Source organism: Phycodurus eques, chromosome 1 (genome assembly GCF_024500275.1).
Source record: "Phycodurus eques isolate BA_2022a chromosome 1, UOR_Pequ_1.1, whole genome shotgun sequence".
Classification (NCBI taxonomy): Eukaryota; Metazoa; Chordata; class Actinopteri; order Syngnathiformes; family Syngnathidae; genus Phycodurus; species Phycodurus eques.
Window position 1 is genome coordinate 22,850,499 of NC_084525.1, and position 25,255 is coordinate 22,875,753.

The 25,255-nt window shown below is 41.9% G+C and overlaps 1 protein-coding gene across 1 annotated transcript; it reads left to right on the forward strand.

The window, feature by feature from the left end:
* The first annotated feature begins 190 nt into the window (after positions 1–190).
* cckbra (cholecystokinin B receptor a) lies at positions 191–25,023 on the forward strand. Its single transcript, XM_061683244.1, has 5 exons — positions 191–517; positions 6,059–6,307; positions 21,431–21,692; positions 23,053–23,183; positions 24,208–25,023. The coding sequence occupies exons 1-5, from the start codon at positions 379–381 to the stop codon at positions 24,786–24,788; spliced, it is 1,362 nt and encodes a 453-aa protein (XP_061539228.1). The 5' UTR covers positions 191–378; the 3' UTR covers positions 24,789–25,023.
* The last annotated feature ends 232 nt before the right edge of the window (positions 25,024–25,255 follow it).

Below are 25,255 nucleotides of genomic sequence, written 5' to 3' on the forward strand. Positions count from 1 at the left end.
CGACAGTCATATTAGTTCACGGAGATGTGCCTGTGAGTCTGTCTACCTGTGTTGCGCCACCGTTTGTGTTCAGATAGTCATTGCTAATAGGGTAACAACACTGTCACACAGATGCTAATTGCTAGCCCTTGAGCCAATGGAGTTTCCCCATTTTCTTTTTGTTAGCATCTAGGTAGTGGAAGTTGTGTAGCAAGAGATGTGGGGACTCGAGTTGCCAGTTTTGACTTGCGACTTGCTTACCAAATACTGAAGACTGGTCTTGACTTTAGACTTGGTAGCCAAGAGACTTGACTTGAACTACTCGACTTGACAAGTCATCTCGTTTAGAGTTGGAAATCTGCATTGTTGCGCACTCGCCAGTGTGACGGAGCCACCTGCATGAACAACGATGGAAGGAGCTCCAAAGATAATACAATTTGGATTCAAGGATTATGTCTGCAAAAGGGGGATGGCAACGCGCGCATTAAAGACAACGACGTCGAAATTCATCCGTTACTACAAAATTCACAAAAGACAGGTAAGCTAATTTAACAGTTTAGCTAGCTGGTCAAACATGTTTTGGGACGATTAAAAATGATGCAATTGTGAACGCTTTCGTACAGCTAAGTAATTCAAATAGGGGTGGGACGGTTTATAATTGTCCGAGCGTTTCGCTTCATAGGCACGCAAAAACTTTTTCCCCCTCCTCTCATTTACTAATGAAGTGAGAGCAGAAAGTCGAAAATATGCCAACCCCTAAATGCAGACGAAATGAAGCAGCGTTGCTAGCGGTCAGTTGTGGTAATAAAAGAAAAAGGTGTGGAGACGTTTGCCGTCGTGAGAAGATGCCAGGTGTGTTGTAGCTCTGTTGTATCGGATCACCTTACATTACGATCACTGCAATAAAAAGTCGTTGACAAAAGTGTATTCCACTATTAGTAAGTACAGTACAAATTGTGAGTAGCTACGCGTAACTCTAATTTTCGTCCTACTGAATGTGTTTATTAAAATGCTACGTCTGCTCTGTGATCAAAGCGGTCTGCACTGTTTTTAACATTGAGACCACAGCATATGAAACCTTTCATTTTATAACTATTGTCGTTTCTCCAGAGTCGGTGCTTCTCAGTGAGATTAATTCTAAACACAGCCACCTTTGTTCTGAAGTGCACACGTAAGAAAACAACGTTACTGTTTATTTTTTACTTCTCTCGAAAAGATAAGCATTTTTTTCCCAAATGAGTTTTACAGGTTATGTCACAAAGGTGGAAAAAGATGAAAATATCTATGGCTTTTGTTTAATGGTGTTCTCTTAAAAACCGTAGGAGTTACAAGGCTCTCACCACAAAGTAAACAGCATGTTCAGAAATAAAGGCGTTAAATTGAGTTTGAAATACAACAATTCGGTGTAAAATTCATTCAATCGTAATCTGTTGTTCATTTATTTTTTTGTAAGGTGTGAATACTTTTACACTCGTGATTTGTGAAAAAACATTTTACCACTCCAATATGTGTTGCGACTGGAGCACGATTGTATGACTGGACTTGCTTAAACCAAGTAATTACCTTTTTTGTCCTCCCCCCCCCCAACCAGTGACTTGGGATTTGCTTGAGACTTGAAGGTTATGTATGACTTGAGACTTTCTTGTGACTTTGATTTATGTTCTTGTTGGTAGGTGGTAAAAAGGCCTATAGTTGTGCAGGGGCCAGATTTGGGGAATATGTTAGAGCAAATTTTATAGCACCTTTCACATACAGATACCAGAAAGCGACTTATACTGCACATGATTAAAGGTGACATTAAGATAATTGGTAACTCGTCTAGAACTCATCAGCAGTTTAAAATAATTTTAAAAGGCCTGGTTCCAAAAACTTCAGATCCCTCAAAATGTAACTGATTGTAAAGGCAATGGGCACCTTTACCACCATGACATTTGATAACCTGAGCTTGTTGGCTCTCAGTGAAAGGCTTTGTGATTGTGAGGACTTTAAATTGGGTCCTGTAAGAAGTGTAGAGCCAGTGAAGGAATTTGAGAACAGTGGACCAAGACTTTTGATTCCTGCTTGGAGCTGGGGGAAGTTAATTGTCCTATTGTTAATTACAAAGACAATTGACACTTAGAGCTGCACCTTGCTGGAGCCAATGGCATAATCAGGCAAGGAACCACATTTGGTATATTGTATTTAAAATGTGTCAACATGAGAGATATGGTCTATCCCAGTGATTCCAAACCAGTGTCCTGTGAGAGATCTGGTCTGCCGCAGGAAATGATCGGATGTCACATAACTTGTGCACAAATTGTACAGTTGATCATTAAGAGCCCCAAAAATTGACAAGTGTAGAAAGAAACTTGAATAGAAGTGTAGAAAGAAACTTGAATAGATACTCCACTACAGTGTTTTCCAACCTTTATTGAGCCAATGCACGTTAGAAAAGAATCTGACGGCAACTACCAAACAAATGTCACAAAGTAGATTACACTACAGTGCTAAATTGCCATCTCATGGAAGAGCATTTCATTGTTCTGCTTATCAAGACTCATTGCTGGCATAGATGAACAAAGATGCATTATTTGTAGAGAAACTTAAGACCAATTGAGTGAAACTGGATAATTTCCCACTTCACATTAATTTGCCACAGCAGTGGTTAGGAATCACTGATGTACTAGATAATCACATGCCAAATTACACATCTTCCTAAATGTCCACCTCCCCTATGTGTATGAATGTTTGAAGCAGGGGGTGAAACCTTGTCACTTTCAAGGCCCCTTGATCATTTGGGGGCCCCTGGGCGCATCCCCCACGACAAATAAGACTTAAGACTAAGGAAAATATCTGAGACTAAGAAGATTGCATTCTTGCAATTTTTATTATTATTTTTTTCCTTCCCAGCCAAAATGTTATGGATTATTTTCTGAAATGTATTTGATCTTGGCATTTTATTTTTTGGGTTTTATGGCAATAGTATGCGCACAATGGAGAAGGTTAACATGAACACTGTGGCCCTTGCAGCCTACATTTGTTTGTTGGTAGCGTAGTGGATGCAGAATTTACACAATTTCTAATCCTCCAGAAAGGCTGCAGTGCTGTAATTCAGCCTCCGCTTGTCTGAGAAAGGCTCCCCTTTAAATAGATGTGCGCTCACGCCTACAGTACGTTTCTTGCTTCCTACTGTTTCCTAGTTAACAGCGACTCAAAATTCTCACCTGCTGACAAATCAGAGAAATATCCAAAGGAACGAACCCCGCTGATGAGGCCTTGTAAGTAATCGAATATATCCTGAGGTTGTCGTTAATGTTACCCATGAGCTGTAGGCAGCATCCAAAAATGTCCACGCAATGGAGGATCAATTTATTCCCCCCATGGGAGAACACTGGAAGAACTAATTGAGTTGAATACTGCTGTATCAGTAAGTTGCCTTACTGAAATGAGTGCAGCCTACTCACGCCACCACAGTGCTGCGCTAAGAAAGCTGCGCTTTTTAAGAGCGTGAAAAACATTTATTCGGTTAGAAATGGCCCACTGCTTCTAAAGGGCTGCGTTCAGCCAGGTCAGTATTCGTTTACATTTGGCGTTCTTGGAAATGTTGAAGTAAACCAGCAAACAGGTCTTTAAAGTCTGCTAGCTGAATGGTAATGCATCATGGGAAAACAATGCTTTCTAGGTGTTATGAGCTGTAGAAGGCTGATAACTGTTTGGATGCTTGTTGTTTGAATGACTTCATTCCGTCTGTGCCCATCATCTCACCTTTTGCTTATTTTTTCAGAATCGTTCCATTTTGGTGCTGAAAGAAAATTGCTCCAGCATTCTGAACAAGTGGTGGAATTAATTATTGGGACGCAAATTAAGGATTGTCCATTGTTTAAAATTGATTTATCCCGTCTTAAAGCAATCGAACCAAAGTGACCTGTGCTAATTAGTTGAAACCAGCACTGTCATGCCATTGAAACAGGAGTTAACTAGAAGTCCTACAAGAATAGTCTAATAAACCCTTAAAGTTTTTGAAGAGTGTAATCTGTTAAAGCAATGGTTGGGTTTGTAAACTGCAGGTTTTGGGACAATGTGTTGAAGCTCATAATCATTGAGTGCCGCATCAGATTTGGACAAAACTGACAATTATTACAATAACTACAGAAATATAGCGCTGTGGCCTCGTCTATTATTACTGCTCGTTGCCAGATAATCTTTGTAGAGGGTTATTTGGTCCAGTCAATCATGCCTGGCAGTCTGCTTTGAAGCGTCTCATCCTCACCCAAACGACATGAGGTTGTTGAAACTTTAATAACCCCCGTGAGGCAGCAGAATTATGGCGCAGCCAGCCATGATCCTCAGTCAGACATGAAGTGCATTTGGAAGCTTTGCTTGTGTGTTTCAATGTCAACACTTTGGAATATGTCCTTTTATGTACAACAAACATTTATGGATGTGGCACACAGTTTTCAGGCTTGAGGGAGTCAATGCAAGCAAAGGCGATTTTTCCAGGACTGGTAAATCCCTGGGGAGCCTGCAAATTCTCGCACTGTGCTGGTGCTTGATGAATAATTATTCCTATTTCAGACCACAATATCAAAAAAATTGAGTGCTACTTGGGTGATCTCCCATCTCTGACATCTGTGGAGCATCTCGTCTTTTTAAAAAAAACATTTTTTAACACTAATTGTGGTAGAACACGTGCCAAGCACAGATTTACTTTTATCCAGCATTACTGAAGGGTGAAATGTGATTAAAATGTTCCCTGCGGTGGCCTGTCATTCTGTTGTTACTATTGCAATGATCTTAGACAAACTATTACTTTTTATGCGAAGGTGAAACACCGTTTAATCCAGTGTCGCAGCAGGGGATGAAGTCACATGAGGCTCTTTTGCCAAATGTGACTGGTTGAATACGCATAGGTTTGTATTTCATGGCACATCCTAAAAAGATCAACTTTTGGTTTTCATTTAGTCATTAAAAAAAAAAAAAGCAAAAAACTAAATCTGGTCCCACATTATTGCAGCTTGTTAAACAGAAATGTGAATCTATCCAAATACAATTGTGCAATATGCCACGTAGGACATGTGAGCATGATAGGCATAATATTAGGGAGTTGAGGAGGTAATAGACATGACACTCCTGTATGTGTGCCGCAGGGGGTTAAAATTGCAGTTTATAATCCTAATTTACGGTAATAGTTTAACAATACATTAGTGTTGAATTTCATTGAAATCACAGATTTAGGAAAACATACACTGGGTGTGAATATCTGCATGATGGGTAATTCCTAAATGCAAGTTCCAAATGTAAAAGACAGTTGATGCTTAATCATAATTGGCCTGTATGCAATGCAGGGTGACTTCCTGTGCCAAAATATTTCTCGTGGCTCTGCCGCAGACCTTCCGACTTGTGCCTCGTCACCATCGTTAATCAGCGTGCTCAGTCAGCGCGACACTCGGCCGTTCTCGACCTCGTCCTGTCACATGCTCTCACTCTCAAACAGACTGGCAGCGACTGGCTGGGCCGAGCGAGGTGAAGTGCCCCTAAAAGATCAACGGCGATCAGGTGGTGAAAAAGCTCTTTACTTGCAGTTTACCATCTTTTGGGGAAAACCCTGTCTGCAAATATTGATTCAAACTCTGCAATATTTAATTTTTATCTCCCCTTTCCAGTTTGACAAATGGTTACAAAAGCAGTGCGCTAAACCCTGTTTGTTGCTTCATCAAACTGGCAAATATTGACATCAAGACACTTTAATCTGTTTATTTTGTGCCTGGAGTCTTCAATGTAGAGCAACTACATCCAAATGGTTTCCATTGCTGCTCAGTTTTCCCCTCATTTTAGTGTTTGGCATGTCATAGTTGTCAGATGTTAACCTGCATATGGACAACGTCTGCATTTTTGTCAGTTGAGATTAATGTACCAATTATCTTCTGACATTTTATACAGTCATCTTTTCTCTGTGGACCCAAGCGTAAGAAATAATTTTGATGAATTATTCTATTTTCTAATTGAGTGTGCAGTCAATCAAGATGCGCATCGTGCTTTCTTTAAATGGAACTGAAATAAGATGCTGTAAATCTCATTTGTGGTTCTGCTCTCTCCTCAGAGATGGACACACTGCGAATTGTGCTCTACATACTCATCTTCCTCCTCGGTGTCTTTGGAAACCTGCTCATCATCATCGTTCTGATTCTCAACAAGCGCATGAGGACAGTCACTAACTCCTTCCTGCTGTCACTTGCTATCAGCGACCTGATGATGGCCATCTTCTGTATGCCTTTCACGCTCATCCCCAACATCCTAGAGGACTTCATCTTTGGGGCGGCCATGTGCAAGACTGTCGCCTACTTCATGGGTGAGAACACTGCTTTCTGGCTGCAACTACTGAACAATTGAGTGCTGATTAGGACAGCATGGCGAATTTGAATGTTCTTACCATGTTAGCGGCTAACCTGAAGACTCTAAATTGGTGAAGTTTGTCTATTTGTGCCCTGTCATTGACCAGCCTCTCGCCCAAAGTCAGCCCTAATCAGGATGAGCACTCTAGAAATTAGATGGATGCAAATGGCGGGCACAGCTTTGCTGCGACCAGCAGTGATGCTGTTGATTCAGTCTTAAGTTTGCTGTATGAATAAGAAAAACTAATTTTAAATTCATTTTTACAACAGTTGTAAGACAGTTGGTTCCTGAAAAAGTTGTCTTTGGCTAGTACAGGGCTCACCAACATGGGTTGCTCCCCCAAGGAAGGCACACATGAGTTGACTACAGGCCTGTTAAAAAAAAAAAAAAACACAAAACATTGAAATTAATAGACATGCCATAAATCTCTTCCAACCTTGCCCAAAAAACTACACATTTTTTTTAACTGGGGAAAATAGCACTCAATAGTATTGTACTTTATAAAACAAAACAAATGATGAAAAAGAGTGGTTTTGACAATTGTGCTGCTCTTTCGGGTATGCCCACTTTGGCCACCTGGGAGCAATATGAGACCAACAGGTACTGTTCATTGAAGTCTCAACTCCTCCGAGCTCATCAATACCTGTGTGGTAGTTTTAAATACACAGGGTATAATTGTTTAGTTTTAACTTAAACTGGAAGTTGTCATAAACATCTTGAAATTTTGGGGGGAATTGTTCACTCTTTGCAAGTGCTGCGTATTGTGTGGGGAGTTCACTGCCAACATACAGTACTCATTTCTCAAGTCAAAATTGGACGAGCGACTGCTCGTATCTCATGGCACCGCTGTAGCAAACCAGTGTCTTTTTGTTGCATGATCAGTGTCTATACATGTATGAATATCCATTATTAGATGATTTGAGCAAATTTGGTTCAGAAGTGTGTATAAAACTGTTGGAAGTAGCACTTCATTTTTAAAAAAAGGAAAGAAAAAAACGTGGTAACCCTGGTCAATTGTATTACATATCCATCCATTTTCTATGGCACTTGTTCTCAGTGCTGCAGGTGAGCTGGAGACTACTCCAGCTGAGTTTAGGCAAGAGGCGGGGTACACCACTGGACCAGTTACCAGTCAATCTAATATTTAAAAATATTTGGGATTTTTTTTATTTATTTTAATTTAGTGATCAGTCACTTCTCTTTATAGTTGTGGCCGACCCATTCAAGAACAGCTTTGTAGCAATTGTATTTTCTATTGCAGTCTAGTCTAATTAATGTACCAATGCAGGTTAATGCTTTTCTCATATGTTTTTGTCACACTAAAGAGCAAGCTTATGCTTTGCATAGCTGTAAATCTGGAAACGGCAGAGCCATTAATGTAATCGCTAATTTCACCAAATGGCTCCTTAAACCATAGCTAAAGGGTACATTAATTGGAAAGTGAATTTTGTAATTGCTTGCATAAAAGTACAAGCTCCAATTCCAATGAAGTTGGGATGTTGTGAAAAATATAAATGAAGAGAATACAATGATTTGTAAATCCTTTTAAACCTATATTCCATTGAATACACTGCAAAAACAAGATATTTAATGTTCAAACTGAAATGTTCCCTTATTTTGACTTTGCCTGAAGCACATTCCAAGTAAGCTGGGACATGTGCATGTTTACCACTGTTACATCACCTTTCCTTTTAACAACAGTCAGTAAGTGTTTGGGAACTGAGGACACTAATTGTTTAAGCTTTGTAGGTGGAATTCTTTCCCATTCTTGCTTGATGTACAACTTCAATTTCGCAACAGTGCGGGGTCTCAGTTGTCGCTTCATAATGCGCCACAATTTCAGTGGCAGACAGGTCTGGACAGCTGGCTGGCCGGTCTCATACTCGCACTCTTTTACTACAAAGCCATGCTGTTGCAACACATGCAGAATGTGACTTGGCATTGTCTTTCCAAAATAAGCAGGGGTATATCTGAAAAAGACGTTGCTTGGAAGGCAGCATATGTTGCCCCAAAACCTGTAGTTACCTTTCAGCATTAATGGTGTCGTCACAGATATGCAAGTTACTCATTCTGTGGGCACTAACACACCCCCATACCATCACAGATGCTGGATTTTGAACTTTATGCTCTAACAATCTGGGTGGTCCTTTTCCTCTTTGGCCCAGAGCACACGACGGCCATGATTTCCAAAGACCATTTAAAATGTGGACTTGTCGGACTACAGCGCACTTTTCCATATGCTTCACTCAATTGGGATTTTTGGGGCCAATCAGCGAGTTTAAAAAAACCCCCAAAAAAACAATAACTAATCCTAAAATGAAGCAATGTGTGTATTTAAATGAGTTTTTCATTCACTGTGTACTGTATACTGAGTATCTTCAAACGTATTCTAGTCAGGTCATGTATTCTAATCAGTCAGGTCAAACAAACCAACATTACATGGCAGAAATAATGGGGTGGTAACTTACTCTAATTACTTTATTGTACAGGAAGTCCTCGATTTATGAACGAGTTCCGTTCCTACGCTGGCGACGTAACACGAATATCCGCGTAAGTCAGATTTCACCGTTAAAGTCGTAATTTACGGCAAAATACTTCTGTTACCGGTATTGTCCCACGTGATTGTGACAGCAAGCTCAGTGTGTGTGGGCGTGTGCGTCTGTGTGAGTCAGACGGGACTGCGCATGCGTCGTCCAGCGGGACTGTGAAGGAGGAAGGAGTGCGCACCGGTGCGAGTGTGTACAGTAGCAAGTGTAGTGACAGCGACCGGGGAAGAGTAGCGATTAGCGCAGGACCCATTGACGTTGAATGTGCAGAGGAGCTAATAAAGCCATTAAAGCAACAAATCGGTGCTTCATGCCTTTATTGTTGCCGCCACCCAGCTCAGCTGTGCAACGAGTGAAGGGACTTAACACCTGCGTCTCCCGCCTACGGTCAGGTGACCGTAATAGGAAAGTTTAACACTTCATATAAAGAAACTAAAATACATTAAAATAAAAAAATAAGATGCTGTACTTACCATTACCGCTGAGAGTGTGAAATAAGGAGGGCGAAAAAGGCAAAGATACTCCCGGCGCACAAACAAAGACAAGCACTATGCACGAGCTAAGCAGAAACACTATGGTGCTGGGACAAAATGGCGGACGAGGCACGGGCGTCGTAAAGTCGAAACGTCGTAGGTCGAGTACGTCGTAACTCGAGGACTTCATGTAATTAAATTACTTCACATACACCGAACCTTTAGACCATAATTCGACAGAACCCCGGCATGATTATGTATAACAGTTAGTGCTAGCACTAGCTTGCTAGGCTACATAACGTTTTGTTGGCTGCTTGTGAGCTGTATCTTATTAAAAGTACATGAACATACCTAAAGCAATCTTTGACCACCACCACACGTTTTTCCCCATTTTGTACTTCTAATACACACGGCACCAGCCATTGTTGTCATCGCGATGGTAACGAGTGTATCAGGTCGCGTTTAAGATAAAGCCCAATGATCGTAAAAGACGGGATGTGGTGGTATCAGAATACATTTTATTGCAGTAGTCTGACAATTTTTTTCTTGTAGTCTGATCCACGGATTACATGTTGTCTGTCGGAGACGTGCTGTCAGTCCCAGACCGCCGAATTAATAACTTTATTGGCGGTCAGATATTTACAGTACTACGTCAAAAGACGAGCGACAAGGCTAAAAATAAACTAGCTTTTGGATTCTAATAGACTGTACACGATGGCGACGCGGAGTAAATGTCTTTTGCGGATCGGCGAATTATGACATTAAAGCCGATCAGCATAAAATGGTAATTATCGGCCGATACCGATCAAGCCGATCAGATCGGTGTAGTCTACCTTTCTGCTTTGAGTCAGTCCTTCTCAGATGAGCTCGGGCCCAGAGAAGCTGGCGGTGGTACTGAGTGTTGATATGGCTATCTCTTTGCGTGGTAGTTTTTCTTTTCTTCTTTTGTTTCCCCTGTCCCTGCTTTTTGGGAACATGTTGTAGGCATCGAATTAAAAATTAGAAACTATTTTCCCAAAAACTAACGTTCATCAGTTTGAAAATGTATCTTGTCTTTGTCGTGTATTCAATTGAATATAGTTTAAAGGATTTGCAAAACTTTGGCTTTGGTTTTACACGACGTCCCAACGTCATTGGAATTGGGGTTTGTAGTTGGCACTCTTGACTGCCTGCCCACCCATCAAGTGTGACATTACACAACCAGTTACTTTGTAAGCCTACGTCTTTCCGATAAGTGTAAGCAAGCATTCAGTTTCTTCAGGTTGTTACATCAATGTTTGGCAACGTCTGCTGCATGTGCCACATGCACAGATCTGCACACTGACAAGTGTCAGTGGCTTTGTAAGTGTAAATACAATTGATGCTTTTACTGCCTGTTATGGGGGCTCGCTCACTTTTCTTCATACATGAAGCTGCAAAAGTAGTAGTAGATTAGCTTAATTAATTTAAGTGGGTTTCAGTAAGTCATTGCTGACACAAGTAAGACTTGTTGTGGTTCTAATACTATGCAGTCCATGGCAATCATGACAGACATGACACCAGAACCACTAAAAGGCATCTATCCTCTGAGCTGTACAGAACCTTTATCTTGACCTGCTAGATTTCTTTCACAAATGAAATAAATTGAGTCTGTATGCATTTTGGTCCTAATTAGCAGTGACGCCTGTTCCTATGGCTGACAGTCCATCTGAAAATGTGCTGCAGCTCTAGAATCCCTCTGACAATTACTCGACATCTTACAAGAGGCTGTCTCTCAAAAAGGCTTCACTTTGCTTGTCGGAGGGTAACCATCGTGCTACAAAAGAGCGCCAACGGTCACGCGTCTTCACAAGTGTGACTTGGCAATGAGCTGTCTCCCATTCGGCCAAAGTAGAGCAAGAATCCTTGAGGCTTTTAGTCATAGCGTAGCATAAGGGATGCATGGACTGGAATACTTCACATCTTGGATTCCTTTAGCTGTGGCTTTTCATGTGAGAACAGCTATTTGATATAGTTCAACAATCCTATTTTTTCTGGGTATCTGAGGGAAAGCTTGCCAAATGCAATGAGTGCACTTTCTGAGCTATGCTGAGCTGCTGGGAAATGCAACCCCTCTGAAATGCAGAGGGGTTCTCAAAGTCAATGCGTCAAAATGACTGATCTTTCAATCGGCGCCTCTTGGCCTAAAAACTCCACATAAATAGTTCAATTGGAACATTATTCATGAGAAGAGTATTGTAGGCAGTAGAATAGGTCATCAATAATTGTGGCGGGGGATGCTATAAATAAATGAAGCATCAAATAAAATATTAGAAAGTAATAATAATTTTTTAAAAGATTAGTGGTGGTAGTAGTACCCAGATGCCAGATTGGATGTCATATTTCATGACAACAAGTGAACAAAACAGCTTTACTCATCATTAACTATATACATTTTATTGTATTTATCTAAAAATAGATGTTTCTATTTATTTTTTTGTCTTCTCGAAAAGTGATATGACTGCCAGTGGTAGGGCCGCTCCCTTGCACCCTCTTGACCTGCTGCCATTTTCTTTCTGTCTCAGTCAATTGATTTTGAGTGTCTGCCACTACAGAGTTGTGCTCCAATACCCCGGCACTACATTAAAGGCCATATTCTTCTTTTCGTGTGCCTGGCTTGCGCACTGTCAAGGTGCACAGATTCTCCTGTATATAACGTCTGACACACCCCTGTGCGTACCGGGCGAATGTGTGCAACAAACTGCCCATGAGGCGTGACTCACTGAAGTCTTAGGGAGGCTTCAATAACTGGCGAGTGAAGTTTCCCTGAAACGTGATTGCCATAAATCCATTTGGAAAATGTCGACACTTTAAATGTGAAATGAACCCCCGTAGTGGACCCGAAGTGAGACGTGAGAACCGCTCGCCTAATAGGCTTTGAAGGAGCATGTGTGTTGGATTTATCTTACCAAACATTATAATGAATAAACACAAAAGGAATGAAGATGCTGGTCTTTTTACTCATGAGGAGGACGCATGGGAGATTGTTCAGGTTACAGCCTCTCAACACGCTCTAAACAATCTCCCCCGTCGCTCCTACATTTATTTGAAAATAGGAGGGTTTTACAAGACATAATGTTCTAAGCACTAAGACACAACACAAAACATGGGACCAGACCAACACCTGTCACGTCCCCGACCACATCCGATCACGTCCTTGGTCAAGGTGCCCTTCCATCGGATGTTGCTGAGTCATCTTCTTGAAGGCGAGACATCTTTCTTTCTAAATATTGTCCATAATACTAATGCAAGCTACAATGCAAAATACTAATGCAAGCTAAGCAAATAATTGATAACTTCTAAAATATATCTAACAATGTTTTTTTATATATTCTCTATTAAATAACTGTATAATAAATGTCATTTAATCAGAATACTGTGCTTTAGCGGCACGGTGGTCGACTGGTTAGCACATCTGCCTCACAGTTCTGAGGACCCGGGTTCAAATCCGTCCTCACCTGTGTGGAGTTTGCATGTCCTCCCTGTGCTTGCGTGCGTTTTCTCCGGCTACTCCTGTTTCCTCTAACATCCCAAAAACATCCATTCATTCATCTTCCGTAGCGCTAATCCTCACTAGGGTCATGGGTATGCTGAAGCCTATCCCAGCTAACTGCGGGCAGGAGGCGGGGTACACCCTGCACTGGTTGCCAGCCAATTGGCAACATATAAACAAACCATTCGCACTCACACCTTCGGGCAATTTAGTGTCTTCAATTAGCCTACCATGCATGTTTTTGGGATGTGGGAGGAAACCGAAGTACCCAGAGAAAACTCACGCAGGCACAGGGAGAACATGCAAACTCCACACAGGCGAAGACGGATTTGAACCCGGGTCCTCAGAACTGTGAGGCAGATGTGCTAACCAGTCCTTCACGTGCCACCCCAAAAACATCCATGGTAGGTTAAGTGAAGACTCTAAATTGCCCATAGGTATGAATGTGAGTGCGAATTTTTTTTTATATGCCCTGCGATTGGCTGGCGACCAGTTCAGGGTGTACCCTGCCTCTTGCCCAGAATAAGGTGGGATAGGCTCCAGCGTGCCCCCACGAGCAACCTTAGTGAGGGTAAGCAGTACGGAAAATGAATGGATAGTTCTTTAGGAAACGTGTTTGGAAGTCCAATAAGAAAGCGAGTGAGCCAGCTGTTGATCAGCATTGCCCTGCAACCATACTAGTACCACACACACGGATTTTACGACCGACGATGAAAAAAAAAAAAAAAAAAATGATTTCAAATCCAACATACCATAGCGCCATTAAAGGTGACTGCATTTGTTTTGAGCGGCGCTTTCTGACGAACTGAAGTAAAAATGCTCCTCGCAGGTGGATGAAAAAGTCTGCTGGTGCTGAATTTGTCTTGGCCTTTAATTACATATTTCGACAGCGTAATGTGGTAGGGACGTATTACAGCAGTTGGTAAGCGTCTATGAGCCAGGTGTCTGCACGCACCGTCAGCACGGGTCAGCCGTCACTAGCCGTCGGAGGCTTCTGACCACGCCATTGGAAGGTATCAAAACATGCAATATGATTTTATCAGCAGAACTCAAATATCTTGACATGGATCAAGTGCAACAAAAAATATCACTTTTTAACCTCAATAGCTTAAACTTTCCCTTCAGTGACCAGTGGGCAGGGATCCTTTTTCACTCTTGATACAGAGGATCGTTTATTGATTTTTGCTGAAGACCCTTCTCAGCAAAACCATACACCCCATCCAAATCACTTTTATAAGCACACGGCCTTTAGACCATAATATACCATTGGGCCTTTTCTTGTAAAAGCCTTCTACCCAAGCATCCATCCATTGACCCTGAGCTTCATAATCGTGTAAATCATAGCCCCGCTACTGTCAGTGGCAGTTATTAGCTGTAACATTTGCTGTGAACTAGAGTTTCTTTAATCGAGTTTATGATACCATGTGGTGCAGTTGTCGCTGCTTGTGTGACGCAATTAGCAGTCGGCTCGTTCATGGTTTCAGCTGCTGAACCGTTTTGTCTATTTAGTTTTTTTTTTTGGTCAACTGTATCAAATTCGGGCATGGTAATAGCTTTTCCTGGGTGGCTTCAGATCTAGTATCATTTTGCTGATTTGTACTATTTAAGCTGATGGATTGTATTTTTTTCACTAAAATAACAAGCAAATTCATTGCATTTATCTGCTGTTGGGAGTTCTGGAGCGATCTGATTCGGGGGGGTTGGGAGTTTGTCAACCACAGCAAACAGAGTGCAAGTATTGTTGTTCTTACTGATGATTTCAGAAAAGTGTTGCTGTCTAGCCCTGACTAACTCTTGGTTAAAATGATAAAGACTTTGTCTGTAGAGGTCAGAGTTAATTTGGAGTTTAATCTTTCTCCACTTACGTTCTGCTTTCCTACACGTTTAGAGGTCTTTGACATCATTATGCTTCTCCATGGTGTTCTAGGTCGCCTCAAGATTGTCTTAGTTTTAATAGGAGCGACAGCATTCATGGAATTTGAGATTTTCCATGTGAAATTATCCAAAAGTTCAAGTGTCTCAGCATTCACAGTTTGTGGTACAGCTATGGTCGCCATAAATTTAGTGGCGGTACTCTCATTTATGTACCTTTTCTTAATAGACATAGAGGTTGTCTGAACTTTTGGAAGAATTTATTTCTTTGTATGAGTTAGTTTCGTCGGCACGGTGGACGACTGGTTAGAGCGTCAGCCTCACAGTTCTGAGGACCCGGGTTCAATCCCCGGCCCCGCCTGTGTGGAGTTTGCATGTTCTCCCCGTGCCTGCGTGGGTTTTCTCCGGGCACTCCGGTTTCCTCCCACATCCCAAAAACATGCATTAATTGGAGACTCTAAATTGCCCGTAGGCGTGACTGTGAGTGCGAATGGTTGTTTGTTTCTATGTGCCCTGTGATTGGCTGGCAACCAGTTCAGGGTGTACCCCGCCTCCTGCCCGATGACAGCTGGGATAGGCTCCAGCACGCCCCCGACCCTAGTGAGGAGAAGCGGCTCAGAAAATGGATGGATGGATGGTTTAGTTTCATATCTTTCAGTAGTGGTGGGGGTGAGTATTCTTGGCCAGGGTCTTGTAAAAGTGGCATTGTCTCGCATCCTTTTTTCTTGTCCTTCGCTGTAGCGACCGTCCATGGCCGCTCACTCGGGTTTGAAGCAGCATGCAACGCAGGCCAGCCAGATTACTCTGTAATCTGCTGGTGCTGTGTCCTCTATTTTAGATGTTGTCCCATATCTTTGGGCTTTGGTCCCAGTAAATTCCAGGGAAAACTGCTGGATGATGCATTACCGTTTTTCAAAAGTCCACATCCTTGTTGAGCTAAGTGACTGTCTGTTAGCACACTTCTGTTCACCATTTTGAGACATCGGTAGAGTGGTTTCATTCCCCGATTGTCTATTTACATCCATTTACATCCACATGCACTTCAAGAAGGTGGATTTTTGTTTCCAGGATTGACGTCCTCTGCAGCAGTCCGTGATAGTCCTCAGTGGAAAAGGGAGGCATCGTGATTGCTGGTCTTGTTGCTAATAGCAGACTTGTGCTAATTAGCAAGCCACGCTCACGTAATGGTGAGAGGGTATCACAAAATATTGGAATATGGAAACAACTGACTATCCACAAAAAGTACAGTCCCACAGGTTTAGAAATATCCAGGAGTCGCTGCTTATATTTTCTTTTAGAAGAAAAACAAGTTCAGCAGCAAGAAAAAAATAAAAAAGTAAACCGAGGCGAAGCAAGCAGAGCGAGCAAAAAAGCGTCTGCACGGAACGAGAGAAACTACTCTTGCGTCAGCAACCCTCCCTAAAGCAAACGACTGTGGTTACGTCATCTTCCCAAACTTTCTCAAAGGTGTTAGTCATGAGTGATGCAATAAATAAAACTATGAGCTGACTAAGCAGTTTAATAGGATAATTCGGCATGCACTTACTTTTGGCTGACAGTTGCTAATGATGAAGTATTACAGCAATCCATTTTTAACAAAACAGGCTTACTCCAATGCATCTAACCCATTTTCACTCCATCCATCCATCCATTTTCTTTAGCGCTTATCCTCACCAGGGTTGCGGGTTGCTGGAGACTATCCCAGCTATCACTCATTTTCAAAAAACTAACAAAACATCGAGGTCTTCAATCTCAAGGCAACAAATAGGCAGCACGGCTCTGTAGAGCCAGCAGCAGGTAACTTTACTGGCATTTCCTCACTTCTGGTCTGCAGCCGACAATGATTTTGCCCAATATGGTGTTCCCGTTATGGTACATTTTTAATTCTAATCCCACAAACGCAATATTAATCAGAGTATTTTTTTCAACTAGTGCTGGCACATAATGTATTCTTGCATGAAAATGTGGGGGGTTAGTTCCCCTTTAACAATTAGGATGAGACTGGGACCTTTCAAGGTGAAGTGCAGAGATGATCAGTTTGAACATTTGAGTTTCGTTTGTTTTACAATTGATTGTATATTTAGTGCAAAACTCAATCCATCCATTTTCTGAGCCGCTTCTCCTCACTAGGGTCGCGGGCGTGCTGGAGCCTATCCCAGCTGTCATCGGGCAGGAGGGGGGGTACACCCTGAACTGGTTGGCAGCCAATCGCAGGGCACATACAAACAAACAACCATTCGCACTCACATTCACACCTACGGGCAATTTAGAGTCTCCAATTCATGCATGTTTAGAGTTGTCAATGAACATACCATGCATGTTTTTGGGATGTGGGAGGAAACCGGAGCGCCCGGAGAAAAGCCACGCAGGCACGGGGAGAACATGCAAACTCCACACAGGCGGGGCCGGGGATTGAACCCGGGTCCTCAGAACTGTGAGGCTGACGCTCTAACCAATCGTGCGCCGTGCAAAACTCAATCTTTACAATTTACCATCTTCCATCCTTCCACATCTGATACCTTAGGGTGAGTTCCCTGAAGTAAAATTGCTGAAAATGGTCAAATGTATTAAGTTCTTGATTACTTTTTGCTTGTATACTCAGATGTGCCTTCTGAATTTTGTCACTCAGTGAACCTGGTGTCAGGCCTAATTTTTGTAACTTTCAAGGTGGCACAAGCAACTTTTTTTAATAAACAAAATAAAAATATGAATAAATCTTTCAATTGGTGTTAAAGGGGACATATTTTACCAAACCAACTTTCTAGTATTTGGGATGTAATATTGTCTCTATGGTGCCGCAGTAATTTTTAATTGAAAAATCGTCCACGCATTCCTGAGTTCCAAACATTTTTCTGCCGAGAGGCCTGAAATCAGGTCATTCAAATTACTCAATCTTATCTCCCTCACTAGGGAAGATTCGCACCTTCTCTTTCTGGTCAACAGAAGTAGCTGTCAGAGGGGCATTTTCTGGGCACTCGTATGACAAACAAAGTTTTTTTTTTAAATGAAATTGACACTTTTATACTAAGTTCATGTTACAGAGTCACTCTATGGAGGTCTAAATAGCCAAGATACGGGACCTTTAATGTTAAATGTTATGTTATAATAATTCCTTATAACGGTTATGTAGCCATCAGCTGATCTTGGTTCGCCCATACTGAAGCACTCAATGTATTCTTGTAGACTGACTTATAATGCTGAGTCTTTTCGGAATGGCCACTTCAACCTGACTACAATGCACCAAGAATTTTGAAAATCTGATGGGCTCTCGAGAAATTTATTTGTAATTTTTTGGAGGTTCGGGGTGGGGGCTGGGGTTGCCTTTTTGGGTAATGTTTTTGTGCAATAAAATAAAATAAATAAAATATCAAATGAGAACAATATAACTACATATCTCCTCAACCCTTTTGTTTCATCTGCTACTCAGATCCCCTTCTCTGATTGGCTGACAAATTTCAGTCCACCAATAAGCTCTTACCAGCTGAAAGTCCTAGGGGTCCACACATCAAAATTACTGTGACGTTTCAAATGGCGTCACTTAGCTTTAAAAACTCCACTTAAATAGTGCAAATGGAACAATTGTGAGAAGAGCATTGTGCGCAGTAGAAAAGGTCATGTAGTTTTTTCTTGAATTTATTTATGGGCGATGTGCATTCGTTTTTGCGGAAATTCGTTGCTAGTAGTACTGTCAGTCCCAAATGTTTCCCTTGAATGCAATATAAGGACAGCATGTGTGAGTGAACAATTCAGGTAAAGCAGTAAAATGGCAGCTCATGTTTAAGACTACATGTTGCAACTGAGGGGTAGGGGGTGGCTGGTTATTCCCTGTGGTCTCGTTTTGTACTTGCTAATAGTATCCAGGTACAGGTTTATTAATGTTATTTATCACATCTTGCCTCATGGCTATGGACTGTCTACGCTCAATTTAGGCTGCAGCTTGTGCCTTCGTCAAAGTCAGGGATGTCCTCCCGTCTTCTGCCAAGGGCCCCATATGCGGGGAAGATGCCAGGGCCACTTGGAATTTCGTTGCCTTTAATTTACTAAACACTGAAACAATCTAGCAAGTATTTGTATATTGTTTATACACTGAACAAAAATACAATCGTTAGTTTTTGCTCCCATTTTTCGTGAGCTGGACTCTAAGATCTAAAACCTTTTCTACATACACAAAAGGCTGGCCACAATAAAAGCCCACTCTGAAATGTGCAGTTTTATCACACAGCACAATGCCAAAGATGTCACAAGTTCTGAGGGCGCGTGCAATTGGCATGCTGACTGCAGGAATGTCCACCGGAGCTGTTCAGAATCAGAATCATCTTTATTTGCCAAGTATGTCCAAAAACACACAAGGAATTTGCCCGTGAGTTGAATGTTGATTTCTCTACCATAAGCCGTCTTCCAAAGGCGTTTCAGACAGTTTGGCAGTACATCCGACCGGTCTCACAACCGCAGACCACGTGTAACTACACCAGCCCAGGACCTCCACATCCAGCATCTTCACCTCCAAGATTGTCTGAGACCAACCACCTGGACAGCTGCTGCAATAATCTGTTTGCATAACCAAAGGATGTCTGCACAAACTGTCAGAAACTGTCTCAGTGAAGCTCGACCTGACTGCAGTTCGTCGTCATAACTGACCTGAGTGGGTGAATGCTCACATTCGATGGCATCTGGCATGTTGGAGAGGTGTTCTCGTCAAGGCTGAATCCAGGTTTTCACTGTTCATGGCAGATGGCAGACAGCGTGTGTGGTGTCGTGTGGTTGAGCAGTTTGCTGATGTTAACGTTGTGGATCGAGTGGCCCATGGACCCCCACATTAAAGCAAAACACATTTTAGAGTGGCCTTTTATTGTGGCCAGCCTAAGGCACACCTGTGCAATAATCATGCTGTCTAATCAGCATGTTAATATGACACACCTGTGAGGTGGGATGGATTATCTCGACAAAGGAGAAATACTCTCTAACCACAGATTTAGACAGATTTGTGAACAATATTTGAGGGAAATGGCCTTTTGTGTATGTAGAAAAAGTTTTAGATCTTTGAGTCCAGCTCATTTTTGTTCAGTGTAAATTGTAGGTAGTAGTAATAAAAATAAAAAATAAAAACTACCGCATCACAGCTTTCTGTTAAAGGTAAAAGGGAAATTTTAGAGTGGTCCGTATCCCTGTAACTCACTAGAATAGACGGATAGGGTCTACACTTTGTTGATCTCCACGTTCAAAACCAAAACGAGGAGTCTGTAGTAATAGATGACATTTTTATAGGATCATTAATTGGACCTTGACAAGGAAAAGAAAGTGGAGGAAACAATTTTTGCTTATTTTTATTCACTGTACTATAGAAATGTTATTAGTTTTAGTTTATCAGCATATCATTAGCCTAATAGCCAGTCATTTTAACTTAGTCACAATATCAATCCATCCATCCATTTTCTTCCGCTTATCCGAGGGTGGGCCGTGGGGACAGTAGCTTTAGTGGGGAAGCCCAGACTTCTGTCAGGGTTATTTTAACCAACACGTTCACACCAAGGAAGGAGACAGACGTAAGAAGCCCAACTCGTGTTAAGTAACTTTGCAAAGTGAGAGCAGCTACAAGAACAAGCACTGCGCTTATCTCTCCCAACTCCTCTGAGGTGCCTGTCCTTGTGCAGCTCGTTTTATTAAGGCTTGAGTAGGTGGTATCACATTCCATGAACAGATACCAGACATGCCTTTTAAAAGTTGTAATTTCTTCTTCTTTTTTTCTTTGTTCCATGTTTTAAGGAATTGTTTGTTCTCAAGATGTGGTCAGTGCCTGGAGGTGTGGGGGTTTGTGCCTTGTGGAATGTGCATTGTAGTACTTTTCCAAACTGCACTTGTTTCCAGTGAACAAGGGTGCTATCATCTTAATGCAGTTACAGTGTTTTTATGCAATAATATATACAATTTTTCCATCACTTCCCTCTACCCAGCCACTTCCTCTAGCTCTTCCGAGGGGATGCTGAAGTGTTCCCAGGCCAGCTGAGAAACGTAGTCTCGCCAGCAATAAAATGTGCATGCTAAAAAAAAAATGTCTGTCTCTGTAGATTCTCAGTCATCCTGGTCGTAGAAATCCACAAAGGTTGAATCGAGGCAAGTGGACTGGAGTTGTTTTAATTTGTTTTGCTTTCCCGAAACAAATGATTTGGGCAATAATACTATTGGCCTGACTGCTAGAAAAGCTGTAATTTCAACTTTTTTTAGTAGTTGCTGTAGTAGTCTTGATTTTGGGATCTGGGTTTCACAACCCTCCCCACTTTTTCGACACGCATAACCTTTCACGCGTAACCCCCCACCCTTTATGAAAAAAGTGGTGCTGGATGTGTCAAATGTTATTTGGAGTATATGCCTTGGGCCACAATAAAATGGAAGGCGGGCTGCAAGTGGCCCATGGGCCATAGTTTTGGGACATTGATCTAAGTGCATGATAGCTTACCGTTATCCCTGCAGGAATTACCCTCCCTTGCTGAACTAGAAAGGGCGACACATCTTGGTTGAGATGATTGTGAGGTCATTCTCAGGGGAGCAAGCCTGTCATTGATCAGTGATTATTATTTTTGCCAACTTTCTGGTGTTGAAAGTGTAAAGACAATTGTCAGATTTTGAGAAATCCCATAAACCAAGCCAAGTGTTTAGTGTTATGCATTTCCTTCCTGCAGGGCTCTCTGTCAGCATCTCCACCTTCAGCCTGGTGGCTATTGCCATCGAGCGTTATAGTGCCATCTGCAACCCGCTGAAGTCCAGAGCGTGGCAGACTCGATCCCACGCATACCGCGTTATCGCTGCCACTTGGGTACTCTCTCTGCTTATCATGATTCCCTATCCGGTGTTCAACATCATCAAGTCTTTCCCCAAGGCCAATGGCACCGTGGGCCACATGTGTCGCCTTACCTGGCCCAGTCATCACGCAGAGCAAAGCTGGTGTGTATGCATTAATTTCATTTGTAGTGCATTCATGTGTGAAAACTGCACAAAACCTGCCCCGGAAAAATGACGATAAAGAATACGAGCGTAAGGTGACTTGTTGCAATTGAACTAGGGATGGGTTTTTGACAATAAATTGGTTAATGCGAAATACTTGGATTGGAATTTTTAATGTTAAAATAAATCCTCATAAAAGGAGCAGAAAATGGTATATTGCTTCAAGAAAACCATTTTTTATGAACATTTGGTTATGCAAATTCCATGTCAAACATTATTGATTCTCAATTTAACAATGATTTAAGCAAGCCCAGTGTTGCATTCTTACCAAATTAGTGGAATAAAAATGCAATAGCATGACTGTCATTTGGTGGATATGGCCCCAAGGCATTAAATTTATTCATGTATTTAATAAATTATTTATTTAAAACAATAATCACCTGTCAATGTTCTATCCGTAAAGTCCATGCATTGTTTAAAATGAAGAAAACTGATACACGTTGATGATTAATTAACCATAGCATGAAATGAGTTAGATGACAAATGTACACATCCAAGACAAATGTTGTCGGCTCTGCAGGAGAAAAGTTAAATTGCTCGGTGTCCACAAAGTCCGCCATCCATTTGATCCCTTAAGGTCTTTTAAGACGCTACGAGTCCATGGAAACAGAAACTATTGTCCACGTCTACATTCACAGTAAACCGTGCTGGTGATGTGGGAACAATGTGAGACACCTTCCAAGGTTTAGGCCCTTTTTACTCGAACAAGTGCGAATATCCACCTGTGCATTTGAATCAAACAGCCAGCTGACACCAGACTGAAACCCTCTAGTCTTTCAAAAGGGGTGTGATACAGTATGTTCAAAGGGTGGCCCAGGAAGATATTAGAATATCAGAGGATGAATGCTGGGGCTAAGCCTTCATTTATAGAATGATTGCCATCAAAGTGATACTTCATACCGCATACTCACATCACACACAAGCTAAAATTAACCCAAGCAGTATCACACAATTGGTTATATTTCATTGACTGAAAGATGAACGCTGTCCCTTTTATTCAAGAGCATGAAACGATTTCACCAAAAGCAGAACGTAAACGGTTTGTAACAGAAGCGTGTTCGACATGCATACTGCGATGACTCCGTTTAGTGTTTTTACATTTTCTAAGCAGGGTTGATACAGTTTGTGTACAGTGTCCAGTCCTTAGTACTGGCTATATAGTATAGTATTCAGATGCCTTTAGCAACACTTTTTTTTCCAAACGGCTGGTGTTATTGGAGCACTCTTTCACTAGGTTATTTGCACTTACCAAATCAATAGTGACTGTATGCGATCTTCCTCCCTCTCCACTGTTTTCCAGGTATGTGCTTCTGCTGTTCATTCTGTTCTTCATTCCTGGAGTGGTGATGGCCGTAGCCTACGGGCTAATCTCCAGAGAGCTTTACCGGGGCATGCGCTTTGAAATGAAGCAGAATGAAGCAGTGACTGCTGGTGAGATACCAACTGCAAACAAGTGTTGTTCCTCACGACTAGTCTATTTCCCATTTTAGATGCATTTAAAAATGCTGTCACTTGACAGATTGACACAGAAAGACAAACTGCTTTGCTGCATATGATAATGTTTGCCTGAGGCAGAGAATTATCAGCTAGCCTCATATTCTGCACCAGATTCCAAAATATCCTTGGACTTCAGTTTTCAAGCTTTTCACAAGCAGGTTCGATGTAAACTTTTAATCAATGCAAAAGTTACTGTGTAAAGTCCCACATAATTATTTTAACAATGCTATATTTAACTTTTAGCTGAAACATTAATTAATGAATATTCAGTCAATTAGGCTAGTTCCACAAACAATGCCTTTTAGTTCAGAGGTTTGATATTGATACTGGTTATAAAGAACCTCGAGTCAAATGTCCATTTTAGTCTATGCTACGGCTGCTAAGAAAATGGATGTTAATAATTTGGACACCTTTTATTTAAACCATGCAAACCTTTTTGACCCAGCCCCCTAAAAGAATCGGAATCGAGAATCGTTTGGAACCGGAATCGCTCAAATACAAACCATGCCCAACCCTAGGGACAACTGTAGTCAAACACAAGAACCAATATAAGGTGAAAGTAGTTATGACCCAACCAATTCTATCGAACGCCTGTTCAGATGCCTATTGAATACATGATGGCTCCATTGTAGAGCAAAACTTTGCATCTTATTTTGGGATGAAACTGTAATTGCTTTCAAAGCACATTTGTTCAAAAATGTTTAGTTTTAGTCCAATGTTTGTCCTGTTCTGCCTGCGACTTAAAGTGCGCATTAGTTTTTGGCCCACTTTGCATTTGAGTCCGACACCCCTGCTCTTGCAGATTTTCACCTGTTGGTGTGTCTGGAATGTATCCCCTGCAATAAACGTACTGCAGTACCGATGTGAATTAGCTTCCACAAAGCCTATTTGCCGCATGATTCGGCAATGTTGGAATGTGAAATTTGATATGCAATCAAACATGAACTCTCCTTCACAGAGCTGATAAACGGTACTGTTGCAGAGTCAAATGACGAGGATGATGACAACGACGGTTGCTATGTTCAGGTTCCCCAAAAGGTCTCTGCCATGGAGCTCCCTACCCTCCCTACCTCAGCGTCATCAGCTGGTGTTTCTATCCCGCCCAAGACGGAGCGTGCTCGCAGCAACGCCTCCAACGCAAAGTTACAGGCCAAAAAACGTGTCATTCGGATGTTGCTGGTGATTGTGGCACTCTTTTTCATCTGCTGGATGCCACTGTACTTTGCCAACATCTGGAAGGCTTTTGACTTGAAGGCGGCCTCCAAAGCCCTCTCGGGGATCCCCATTTCCTTCATCCACCTGCTGTCTTACACCTCTTCCTGCGTCAACCCAGTCATATACTGCTTCATGAACACCCGCTTCCGCAAGGCCCTACTGTCCACCTTTGCCTGCTGCTGTCGCAACCGTCTGTGTCGCAAGTGCTGCCCGTCCCTTCTGGAGGCGGGAGAGGACGGCACCACCGGCTATTCCATGGCGACGACCATGGCCACTTCAGTGTCGAAGTACAGCTACACCACTGTCAGCTCCACGCCCACCTGATGAGCCGCCACAAGACTGCAGCTTGGCGGAGTCTTTTTTGTTTGTTTGTTTTTTTACTTTTTATTCTTCATACTAATGCATTGAGCCATGATTTTCTTTTTCTCTGGTCATCCTGAGAGCATGTTGTAGAATGTTATATGGATGAATGTGCCTCAATTGGCAGGAATTTGCATTCTCATCCTGAAGAGAAGTGCCTGATTTTGTTGTTTTTTTGGGGGTTATAATTTTTTTTTTTTTTAACGGATCATTTATGACAACAAACTATTATCCTAGAAACCTAAATGGATAAACTGACATCCTCCTGCTCTGGCCTTAACATAGGTCTTGTTTTGTTCGATATTCATAATTTTGGTCGTATCTTGTCAATGGTAAATCTGCACCTTAACCCGTTGGACTTTGGGCAAAAGGCAGACTATACACTGGACTGGTTGCCAGTCAATGGGAATTGATCTGTCACCAGCTGTACA